A 13,313-nucleotide genomic window follows, 5' to 3' on the forward strand; every position below is an offset into this window, starting at 1 on the left:
AAAAGTTAGTTAAGACAGGGAGTTTACAACTCCCTGGTTAAGATATCAATATTATTTTGTAGCAGTTGTTTTCTTTTTCTGGTAAAACAATAAGTATTTTTTGTTTTTGTTTTTGCTCTATCTATTACCATTACTATTTTGGCTTTCTTTGGGATCTTTTGTATGCATGCTTCTTAAGCTTGGTCCACACTATCAAACTTTATATGACAAAAATAGGTGATGTGCCTATATATGAACATAATGATGTCATATGACTACCATATTTGGGCACATCACACTTGTTTGTCAAATGTTGTTGATGGAAAACTTTGTGGTATATCTTTTGATAGAAGATGAACATTCCTTTTTAAAAATGTCTATTCTTTCCACCATTTGTGTTGAAAGAGGAGGACCACCAGACCTGTATTAAAGCCTCCATTATTTTATATGATTTTATAGTCCATAGTGATATTACTCTGTCCACCTCTTTTTCTCTTTGCTTCTCACACAAATAATTTCTTTCATAAATTTAAGTCTGTTGAATCAAAATTTCTTTCTAATTTTTGCTAATTCTTCACTTCAACGTTACAGAGGTTATTTGTCTTTAATTTAAGCCTTCATTTGCTAGTTGAATGGCAGGTAGAAGAAGAATAAAAAAACCATTTGCGATCTAAGACATTTTAGTTTGATCTGCCAGGAGATAAATATGGATCAGGGGAGGATGCAGATGTCAGTGCCACAGGGGCATATGCACCACCGTTATGACAGTTAAAGTGAAATTACAAAATACTTTTTGATATCTGTTTTTGACAAACTGTTAATATGGTATGTGTAACATATCAGATATATTTGTGTAACATTTTTAGTTGACTATTAGTAATATAAAGCTCTGTCTACACTATCAAACTAGTTTGTGCCCAAATATGGTGGTGATCTTTTTTTTTTTGTCGGATATCGTAATTAGAGGTCCCAGTTGGAAACAGCTGTGCAGTCACTGATCTGGTCTTACCTCTAGAAGACTAATAAAAACAACATTTACGTTTTTAAAATTTACTTTACATCACAATACCGTAAAGAATTAAGCATACTGTATGATATAGATAAATTGTAATATTTAAAGAACTGTATCTGTAATCAAATAGTGCAATTTCAAATACATGGAGCAATGTAACAATTACACATTGTCTTTGTTCTAACATAATAGCAATTTATATTCTAAGTGTATGATAGCTCGCAATTAATCATGTCACCTTAATGAATATGTATTGCCACACAGTTCCTTGTTGGACCCTTTTCATCCTCATTAATCACAGACTTAACATTTATTTTGATGCAATTTTAATGGCTTGTGTAATAAAACACAGCCTTGATTATCATTTTATTTGTAGATTTGAATATTAAGCTATTGGATTGTAATGCTAAAATGTAATTCTTGCTCGTGTTATCGATGATAAAAGGTGTTGTTAACATTATACTGTTTGTGAAGATAAAATGTTGACATTGAACATGTTTTAAGGTGGCTGATGAAATGTTAACACGTCTGATCATGTTTGAGAGGTGGTAAAACGCTAGTTTAAACTGTTTAAAAAAAGTTTAACATTAATGATGAAGTTTGATACATTGAAAATGATAACATTGATTCAAGGTGATTTTTGCAACATTGATATGTCTGTAGGGTGATGAAATTGTAATACTTTTTTTTGATAATTATAGGCATGAAATGATGAATGAATTAATTAATTGATACAGTAATGTACGGTATGTGAGGTAATTAATTAATTAATTGAAATTTATAATGTTGTGGGTATAATGGAAAGGTAACATTGATGGATGGTTTATTGAAGTGAGGAAATATTAACAAAATTGATAATAATCTTTCGTAATGTAAATTTTAACATTGGTAATATCTGTTAAAGTGATGAAATGTTAAGATGGTAGTGTCTGTTAAAGTGATAACATTTTAAAATTGATAATGTTTATACAGTAAATGTGGTGTAAAAAAATAAGCGAAAGAGACAATATAAATAAATATTCTTTAAAAAATTATCAAAATCTACTCCAATCGTGATTAAATACATTTAATCAACATATAATCACTCCATATTTGGTACAAATTTCACTGTTTAACAATTGTTTGTTAGTTTTTTGATAACTATGTCACTGTAAAAAATAAAATATAGCGAAGACTAAAGATTCACAAATAATGATATGTAGGACTTGATTGAAACTTCTAGAGAAACGAACATTAAAACTAATCTGTCCATGTCTCCTAAACTCTTTCAGCCTCTTCTGATGCATATATCTCCTATTGCTGTCACTTACCAGGGTTATTTTGAATCTTTGAAATTACTAGTCATATAACCTGAAACCCTAGTGGTCATACTTTTAAATCTAAGTCATTTTGCAAGACTTATCTCTTCTAAACTAACTACTTAGATATATATTTTGTTCTGTTTTAAACAGGTATACTCGCTGATATTAATCAATATGAAAACTTAGGATTACAGGCTTATACTGTATAGTTTTCCGAAGTAAGAATAAAGAGATTTTTTTCTTTTATTAGTCGAATTTATTGACTTAATATTTCTTGTTTTTTTCTAAGATTTTTTTTACTGCTTTGTGTATTACTACAAATGTAGTAAGGGTTTGTTTTTCTTGTATTTTTTTAAGTATGGCATTTTTTTACTGCTCTGTGTATTATTCATGAACTACAAATGTAGTAAGGTTTGTTTTTGTTTTTTTTTTTAATATGGCATTTTAATGTCACATACTATTTATTATATTCACTTTGACCAAAAATTAGAAAAAAATATATATATATTTACCTGAAAAAAACTAATTGAAAGCAAAAATATCATTGAATGACTTTTTGGTTAAATTTAACAGTTTATTTAGTCGTTTTATACTTGAAATAATTATTTATTTTTTTATGAAAGGAAATAACTGACTACAAAATGGCCTACAGTATATTCAAAGTCAGTTTTTAGGAGACAATACAATTTTAGCATTTCTAAACAGATTTTTTTTTTATTACCATATTATTCATCAACAGAAAAATAAAATAGACAACTATGATCATCATCATATAATAATGCATATTTCAATTCATAACACTGAAATCTCAACCTAATATGAAGCACTAAATGAGAATTGATAAATCTACTTTAAAAGAATGGAGATAAATATAAAATACATTATTTAAAAAATTCAGTGTTTTCATTTTCAATTTGTAATATAGTAATAGTGGATGACTATATACTACTAGGAGATTTTTTGATTTCATATAAATCATATTTTCAAATATTCAGATTTTTAACATATATGATATTAGATTTATTTATTTACTGTTGGAAAATCATTTTAATTTTGGATGGCTTTTTAAGGGAGAACAAGGAATGAAGATTAATGTATTGACTCAGTGTAAACAAGAATATTTGTTGGGAAAGTTCCCCGACAGTGAAATTCCTTGAATTACCTTCCTATAATGGCTACGCATAATTTCTTATTGTAGTTTTTTTTCTTATTTGTTTTGTTTTTACTTTGAACAATTGAATTATAAACATAATTAAGACTTTTGTACAAATTACTTAGTATTATCTTAAGTTGTCAATATTTGTTTTTATCTAAAAAAAAAAATTAAATTTTACATTTGTTTCCAACTTTTTAATCATTTTATTGTATTGCACTTTTTTTCTTTTCATAAAAAAAGAACAAATCAATCTTAGACAAAAATTGATATTAAAAAGTGTCAAAATGATGAATATGTTCTTTTATTTACCTGTAGGTGCTTATACCTTTGATAGAGAGTATTTTCAATATCTGACACATTGTGCCGTAGATTTAAAGTTAATATTAATAATTTTTGCAACTTAAAATCAGTATTCATTGAAAACACTATAAGGTGTTTTATAGAGAAAAAATGGGACTATAAAGAACTTGACTTTAATATTAAGTTTAGAATTGCATCTTACATTGTTTTTGTCTTTTTTATGGCATTTTTTCTTCTTCTTTTTTGACCTGTAACCCTTTAAGTTAACTTTCTTTCTGTAAAGGATCTAGTCCAGTCCCATTATTGTATACTTTTTATATATATGCAGATTCAATGTTTAATATTTTTTGATATTCTACATAGGAATTAAGAACTGTGTAGGTGTGAAATCTAATAAGTATAACCAATTTTTACTTTAAGTTACATTGTTCTATATTAGCAAACATAAGACTAATTGGCCATTTTGTGAAATGTTTTCTTTTTTCCTATTTTAATGGACTAATATGTTATATTTACAATTGAGATTTCAAAGATACTTTAGAGGGTAATATTTAACCTTTACAATTTATGCCATTGCTGTGTTTTGTTTCTCTCTTGCTGTATTTCTATGTTATTGTCTTTTGATCTATTCATTTTCTCCTTTCTGTTATTTCTGTGCCTTAAGGTAGCATTATCCAAATCTGTTGATGTTTTAACCTGTTCTGATTCTTGCTTTTATTGTTTTCAAACACTTTAGTCATGATACAGAGTCTCATTTATTGGGGTATAATAGCTTGATATAAAGTGCGACTACTACATGTATTGAAAAATACTAGTCTATTGATACATAATTCTAGTTTCTCAATGCAACGTTCGAATAAGCAAATCAGTAGCTTTTAACATACACATTTAAAGTTGTGCGAGTTCCTACAGCATATACAGTCCAATAAATATATTATGGTCAAAAAGCATCCATGTTTTTATTTAACTCTTTGGTTCAATTTTGTTAAAACTCTCCTAATTGACTATCTTTATCTATTCTTTCTTTATCTCCATTCTCAAAAAACATAAATAGCATAATATAGAATAATACAAAGAGAAAAAAAAGAATGAAAAGGAGGAATCTCAGAAGCATAGCTTCAACCTACAGGTTTTGATACAATGGAGTTTTAATTAAAATCATTCTAACATCATGAAGAATAGAAGTACTGTACACATATAAGTTATAGTCAATTACCTTGACGTCTTTATGTAAATGAAGTCCTCCATTCATTCTGCTAAATTAACTAAACTTCATTGATTATCAAATCTCATTATCTTGGAATCAATACAGAATTTGAGATAATCTTGCCAGTTTTTAATAAACAATGTCATAAATATCCCATAATGCAATTCAAATCATGATGTTTGATATTTTTTTAACATTAATATTTCAATCATTTAATTTTGTTCTTATTTTTCGGATTTACTGACCTTATTTTGAGGGTTCTCCTTGTTCCCTCTAGGAAATTACTTATTGATTCGATAACGTTATTGTGTTTGCGTTTCTGTTTTCAGCACAACTTGGAGTGGAATTGCACAAGAGACTAGGCCCAACAATCAGAATGACAGGTGCAGGATCTGGGGTGAGTTACTTAAATATTTATTCATCATATACTATATTTTATTATTATTATTATCATATTTAACCATGCATAATGTAAAGGATCAAGTGGTTATCAACTTCTAAAGTTTCATTGTGATTCTTATTTTGATTGTGGAGATGATTTAAACTATGGTTTGATTACGCCACATATTTAACTACGGCAGTTATTTAGTTGTTATGCTTACTCAACCATGATGCTTATTTGTGGTGCTTACTTAATTATTATGTTATTATTTTAACTGTTGAGAATATTTAACTGTAGCAGTTTTCTTACAATCGTCCCTACTGTTAATACCATTATGCACAATCATTTTGTTTTGTTTTTTAGTTTTCTTTTTAAAGTTTACCATTAAAGATTATTATTCATTATTTGAACAGTGTATATTAGTATTACTGTATCCCAAATAGAATTAATTAATTATGATTGAAATAAATTGCTTGTTTTTTTTTTCAACACCATTTTATTTTATTTCTATACAATGTGTGAAACAATCAAATTCAAAATAATATTTTATGTAAATTAAATTAGAATTTATCTGAAAATTTAAAAAAAATTATGAAGCATGTATAAATACATCGGTTTTGATTTATCTAAATGTAATGTTTTATGATAAATACAAATCACGGGTTGTGTTTGTCAAGTGAGCCCTCTATAGTTGATTGATGGATATATGTTTTTGCATCTAGGGTGTGGCACGCCGGCCAGCTGGTAAGTAGAGAAGAATAATAGAATAAACTACCAAGCGGTGGGTTCTCGCAATCCTAGTCATAACTTAGAATACATTAGCTCTGTTTACTTACCGTCGATTATTTTTTTATCAATGCTGAGGATAATTATTAACACGACCATACAGGTTGCCTTAATGTGATGCGTTTTTAAGTGAAAGTGTTATTTCAACCGTTAATGATAACGGTAAATTGGAAAAAATATCCATAATAATTAAGTATTTCTTTATTGCAGAGTTCAAATTGTTCCTGTGAGAATAAGTTAATAATACTAAGCATTGTTTCTATGATATTCATTACAACATTGTACATATTGTTTTGCATACATGCTGATTTTAGACAACCATACTCAACTCCTACGCATTAAAAATCTGAATTGTGATTTCATCTTTCATAGATTTATAATTTCATGAGCTTTTATTATAAATTTTTATATAAATTTGAAAATTGTTTTAAGTTTAAATTTACTATGTGGTTTTGAGTTAAAATATGGTTTTCAATATGAATTTTTTTGTTTGTATACCTAGTATTAAATTAAACTTATTTTTTTATATTTCATTTTTTGTAGATGATATATGTTATTATGTTTATGAATAATTTTCAAGGGAGATTAGTTTAGTAGTTTAATGTCTTATGAAATGAACCACTGCCTCTGTGATTGCGGCGCAATTAACTTTAGGTCTATTATGACACAGAAATTCTGGTGTATCATCATTATCATCATCGTCATCATCATATCATTTATTCAACAATATGTAGGCCACTGGTCAATAGTAGATAATTCATTTATACATACAATTAAATTAAGTAGTATAGCAAGATAATTATTTGTCTTTTTATTTGTGAAAAAAGCAAATCTTACCAACCAGGTTTATTGATTATTTTTTTGTATCATAAAATTTACTAATCATTTTACAGCAAGAAAAAAGCCAGTCTTTAGGATTTCATTCCGCAAAAATTTCCAAAAAAATGGCCCCTAATAGATTGATTATGTGATACTTTAGATCATATACTACAGATAATTGATCTCAAGTCTTTTCATAATTTTTTTCTTTATCCCTTCAATGTAAAATAGATTATAATTTCAGTAACCTCATGTAATGTGAGTTGTTGTGTTGACATTAACATTAATTTTAACATAATTGAAATTTGACCACACTAAAGCTTAATTTTCTATCACAAATTTAAGTAAAAATCTTTTCATAATTTATTTCTTTATCTCTTCAATACATGTAAAATATATTAAAATTAAAATTTCAGAAAAGAACTTTAATGCATATTGCATTCAGTTTAATGAAATATACTAATACCGAAAATATTTATTATATTATTTTTTTATTAATATATTTTAATTTTTATATAATCAAAGGAAAATTACTGAAAAAATGTCATTGCTGTCGGTGAATGGATCTCAATGGAGATACGAAATAAAATAAGCAAAAAACTAAATCAAATCAATAAAGTAAAAACAGCCAAAAAAAAATGCAGAGCTTTTGAGAAACACAGCCCTTCCTCGGTGCAGTTTTAATTTTTTTTGTTATATATATTCAGGAGGGAATGATTTATTTTTCATTTCAAGGCCTATTTATTTTGGTTTCAATTCAATGTTCCATGAAACATATGCCTTAGGTTTTAAAAGAATTTTATGTGCATAAATTTGCATGACATTTAATATGTATTTATATATTTTCTAATTTCTGATTTAATGTAATTTTCTTTGTACAGTTGAAAATTATCAAAATTCTTTAAGATTCTTTAAAAAAAATGTATATCTAAATTATAAAGTTGCTCAACATTATCAACCATGTAAGATAGATTGTTATAATCATGGTTACAGTACATGAAGCTAATAGAATACAGAACTATAATTTGAACTTTCGTATTAAAACTTTAAGATCCATAATTAGCACTGATCAGAATATCAATGTTTAATAGAGGTTTTTCTGTATATCTGGTTTGCATCTTATCAAAATCATGCCACGTGATAAAATTTTTTTTTTGTTAGAAGAATAAGATGTGGTTTATATTAGTGATTTTCTTTCCAAATTGGTTTGTTGATTTGTATGTTTGTGAATGTATTTTTGATGTTAGTAATTCCAACTAAATAGTCTGCAACATTTAAAATGGTATTACAGTTTATTTCTATGTAAATTGTGTTGGTAAAAATCAATGTTTAAATAAAGTGAAATACAGTACAATTACCCAACAAAGTGTCCCCGTAGAGATGTCATTTGGGAGCATGAGGCTGGTTCTCCATCCCTGAGACATTTTCAATTAAGTTTCCATATGAGTTGTTGATTTATAAGATAGTTTAAGTTGAAATTCACTCTTTGATTCAAAAGGCGCAGAACTTCCGACTGCACTATTCACAAGATGAAGTACAAAATTTGCATAACAATTGATATGAAAGAATGTGAATAGGTTGGCAGGTGTAAGTCCACCTGTAGTGTCAGCTCTTTGGTTCAGGTTGAATATGACTAATATAAGATTAGCACCTGCCTTCAGTCAATATACCTAATGAAGGGTCTAATTAACGACTGAGAATATATGACAGTACATGGTACCATATAAGTCGAGGAGCTTATTGATTGTACAAAGACAATAAAAGCAAAAAATCATAATGATGTATTCAAAAGTAATGCTAATTTTATCCACTCCTCTTTCAAGGAGTGTATAGTAGGCTAGCTACATTGTGTTTTGTAAACTATAGCTTAGTTTCCACTTGGATTCAACGGAAAGATATAAGCACACCATATACTATAAAGCAAATTTAACAATCATGATGTTAAGGATTGTCAGGCTGTCACTTGTGTTCAACTCAGTTACGTTGCACCTACGATCCTCCATGTGGAAACCAAGCTTATATTATCGATGTTTGAAATTGTTTGGATAAAATGTTTAGGTCATCATAAAATCAGAATTTGCTTAGTTAGTACAAGAATTAGTTTTTACTTGACTGGTTATAGGTCCTTTTTCCAATAATTCCCACCATTTGCTAGTTGACCAGAGCAGCGAGAAAATTAAACCTGTTATAAACAACACAATCACTTGAAAATTGAGATATTGAAAACATTACCATTGATAAACCTTGGCAATACTCTATTGGCAATATTATTTTTAAATAAATAACAACATTGACGACATTGTTAGGTGTTAATTATTGCGCTTTTTTCAATTTCATCCAACAGTACCAATTATAGCCTGGAGAAAATGTATAATATTTATTTTATAGCCTATGAATTAAGAATTTACATATTTTTGTATTTGACATTAAAAATACCTAAAACTAAATGTTTATGAACACAAGAAATTCTGCAAAAGATACCCTTTTTACAATCATTACACAGCAAAAAGGAACTTGCAAAAATGACAGAGTGAAATCTATAAAGAAAGGAACATTAACTTTACAAATGAGATTGCAGTAAAGACATAGAAAGAAAGAAAATATCAATATGTCAGCAACCAATTCACAAAAGAACCAGAATAGCACATATGCACCATAACGGCACATATACCACAACAGGACATACGCACATCTTAAATTATAATTTATACTCAAGTATCAATGTACTTTATAAAGATAAACAAGAAAAGTTCATTGTGAAATGAATTACTTAAAATACAAAGCTTTCTAATCCAAAGTTAATCAAGGAAATAATAGGATAAGAGACTCGAAGCAGACTCGGGTCATGTTGGAGTCAAAGACATCGAATCATGAATCAGGAGGCTTATCAATGCAATCAATCAAGGCAAATCAAATTGACAATGAGGCATTAAGATGATTATAGGACATTTTTGAACTAGATTTTCTGGCCTCTACACTAAGTTTGTATTGTGGGACGAGATTGGGGTATTTTTCCAGGTTGAGTTAGAATAGAATCCTGTTGTTGGCCTTAAGAAGACCATCCCCTCAGTGTATGGGCATTTTTTTATATGCTCCAATACATTAATATACTAACTACTATACAAGTAATAACTCTTTTATTTTTCATAGATTTTTAAAAAATTAGTACATAAATCACCTGGATATACCACAATTTGGACCTGGAAAGTGCTTTTCTTTATTTAGAATGTATTAGTAATATAAATATTAAAATTATTTGCAACTTTAAACAATATACTAAGGCTTCTTTATGTTTTGCAACCACTATGCATGAAAAATAAACTTAAATGCTTCCTTAAAACATAAATTAAAATGAAAAGTTTAGGCTTACAAACTAAACGAGAAAATTAATAATCTAAAATGAATACTTATTAGAAAAATAGGAAATGAATTTACTATTTTTCAGGTGATTTTTGATTACCCATTCTACCTTGAAATCTGGCAATTAAGAGTTAATTTCAAAGAGCAATCATGATTTACCCAATGACATTTTCACCAGAGTTTTGATTATTTTGCTTGGATTACGATCTCATTATTCTTGTAATTGCCAATTTTAAACACTCATGAATGTATAGATAAAGTTAATCATTGCATGACGATACTGTAAAAGTCTGTCCAAGTAGAGAATTTCTGTGAAAGATCTTAGTGCCAAAGATCCTAAATTTATTGAATTGAAATATGGAGGTTCAGTACTGAATTGAATGTTGAAATGTTGCTTTTAGTTAGTAGAAATTGCTAGCTACAATATATATCACATAATAGGCCTAGTCTAGAGTTTTTCTCCTAAACTACACAGATGATCAAATTGAACTTATGCTATATAACAAGTGAATCATTCTCGTCTTTACTTTTTTATTTTACGCAAAAAAGAAGATAAAAGAGTTTAACTGAAAGGTTTCCCTCCAGTAAAAGTCAACTTTGGATCTGAGATTGAGAATGTCTTTAAAATTTCTTAGATCTAGTACTGTAGGTCCTATTTTGAAAGTTTATAAGAAAATGAACATATTTTATATATTCTATTCTAATCTATATTATTCATTTGTATCTTATCCTCCTAGGTAGTATAGTTCAAAATGCACATAAAGTTTGATTACAGTAAAAGTACAAATCAATCTTCAATTTAAAATCTTTCAAGATAAATCTTATATTGCGAATCATTCTTTGTCATTTATACATCTGTTAAACTATAAAATATATCTTATTCAATTTTATTACCCATTTTATTTCTTGAAACCTTCGTCTTCTGAAGATATTTGAAATGTAGTTTACACTTATTTGATTATTTAATCGTTGGAGTTATACATCCTGGTAATTTACTGGATCTCTGGGAAACGGAAGAAAAGAGGTAAATTTATTACTTCTCGTTAGAGGATCAAGTGTCTAACAACGTTATGCTGCTTATTTATCGTTATTTAATCTTTGAAGACATCTCGGATATGAACCCAGTGACACCTTACGACAACGATTGGCTTGATATAAATTTGTTTAAAGCATTGATAAGTCAAATCAACTTTGCTTAGAATGTTACGTGTAACAAAGAGTTGTTAGATTTGATTTGAATTTGATTTATTTTGTTAAAAAATCTAGTATAAACACAAAATAAACTATTTGAATATATTTTTGATAATAAATATAATAATTTTTTATTTTTCTGAGTAAGCCAAAAATTAGTTATTGTTGACACAAATCTGTATAGGTTATTATTCTATTATAATACTTTAAAAAAAATGAATGTGAAGGCAGTATATTCTAGGTAGCTCTATATTCGTGCTTTCCTATGATTTAAACTTTATAGTTTTCATGATTAAAACAAAAGCAGTTGAATGATTAGGTTGGATATAACATTTGGAGTCTTTGTTTTAATGATGCTTCCTCTTTTGCGACTGCTCCACCTTTTCTCATTTTGATTAGGCTCAAAAGGCTGACAAATCAATCCAATACAATCTTTTCATAGTCCAGCTGTCTGCCTAAAGAAGGCACAGAAAAGTCTCCATACACAAAATACAAAAAAAGGCTATGTTTGTTGCTATTTTTATATTTATATCTCCAGGAGCTATCTCATCACTTTAACAGTAAATTGCAATAGTTTGGTGCCTTGTCTCTGTTGGTTTACAATTTCTATGTCATGTTTTGAGACAAAGTAATTGAAGTAAAAACTCACCTCATTTAAGTTTGCTATTATCCTTTTTATAATTAAGAGATATACAGGTTTCTGTCTTTTTTCTTTTTATGCCTTCCTAGGAAACATATATCGGAATTAGTGTCCTACATTTGGCTACTATAGTCTTTAAAATGTAGGTTTAGGATTTAACCAAGTTTAGCACAGGGTTTCTGTCTAGAGAGTTGAAGTAGGGCTTGTGGCAAGTACTAGCAGAAAAGTAGGGCAATGTAGCATAAAAATATGGTTGCTTAAAGAAAACTTTCCTACAACATGTAGTATTGTCCTGAAGCTGCTTGAGGATGATGACAGTATTGACGTTAGCAAATATTGCAGCATATAACTATTATCTAACATACAGTAACTGTATCAAAGAGTTATTTAAAACAGAAACTAGAAATAGTTTTATAAATACACAGGTTTCCTGTACTGTGACAATAGAATTGACATTCGTCATTTTCATTTGAATGTGTACTTTTGAAATAAAATGAACATAGATAGGCAAATGTTTATAGCTTGCTGATTTTGTAATAAAAACATCATTTATAAATCCTGATGGGATTTGACTTCAATACTTTTACAATCAATGCTCATTTAGGCCTCAACTAATTAATAATTATGTATGGCTCAGTAACTGTGATCATAATTAATATGATGGTGGTACTTTTGTATTTTTGTAATAATTACTTTTCTCATTTCTATCCGTATTAATGATTTAATAATCAAAGTGCATTGAGAAGCCTCATACAAATACAAACCATTTGAGAGATTCAGTAAAAACATAGATAGACCTCGCAGGGATTTCAGCAGTTGTTTTATTGCGTGAGAAATTACAAGAACCTGTTGAAATCACAACAGAATTTTTCTGTCCAATTTGTGCATACTTGGATAAACCAGCAATGGTGAAAGAGCAATGACATGAAAAGGAAACATTTCTTGACCACCCCTTTGCAATAATGAACTATCCCACCAAAATAAATGATGCCATTGGTTCATTGGGACATGCCCATGCGTGCCCAACTGGTCGTAATGAAATAACAAAACTAAAAACTAACCAAAACCTGTTGGTCACAAAGTGTATTAAACTTGACTATGTTTACCAGCACCAGACTTTAGTATGTTTTGGTTATCATATCAACAAAAAAAGATTAATTATAATAATTCTCGTTATATC

General features: G+C 28.3%; 1 protein-coding gene across 1 annotated transcript in view; it reads left to right on the plus strand.

Annotated features, from left to right (window-relative positions):
- LOC140041033 (receptor-type tyrosine-protein phosphatase N2-like) overlaps positions 1-13,313 on the plus strand; it is a 117,191-nt gene that overhangs the window by 56,293 nt on the left and 47,585 nt on the right. The window contains exon 11 of the mRNA XM_072087398.1: positions 5,285-5,352. Within this exon, the coding sequence (XP_071943499.1) occupies positions 5,285-5,352 (68 nt within the window). The remainder of the gene's footprint in view (positions 1-5,284; positions 5,353-13,313) is intronic.

Source organism: Antedon mediterranea, chromosome 1, assembly GCF_964355755.1.
Source record: "Antedon mediterranea chromosome 1, ecAntMedi1.1, whole genome shotgun sequence".
NCBI classification, from domain to species: domain Eukaryota; kingdom Metazoa; phylum Echinodermata; class Crinoidea; order Comatulida; family Antedonidae; genus Antedon; species Antedon mediterranea.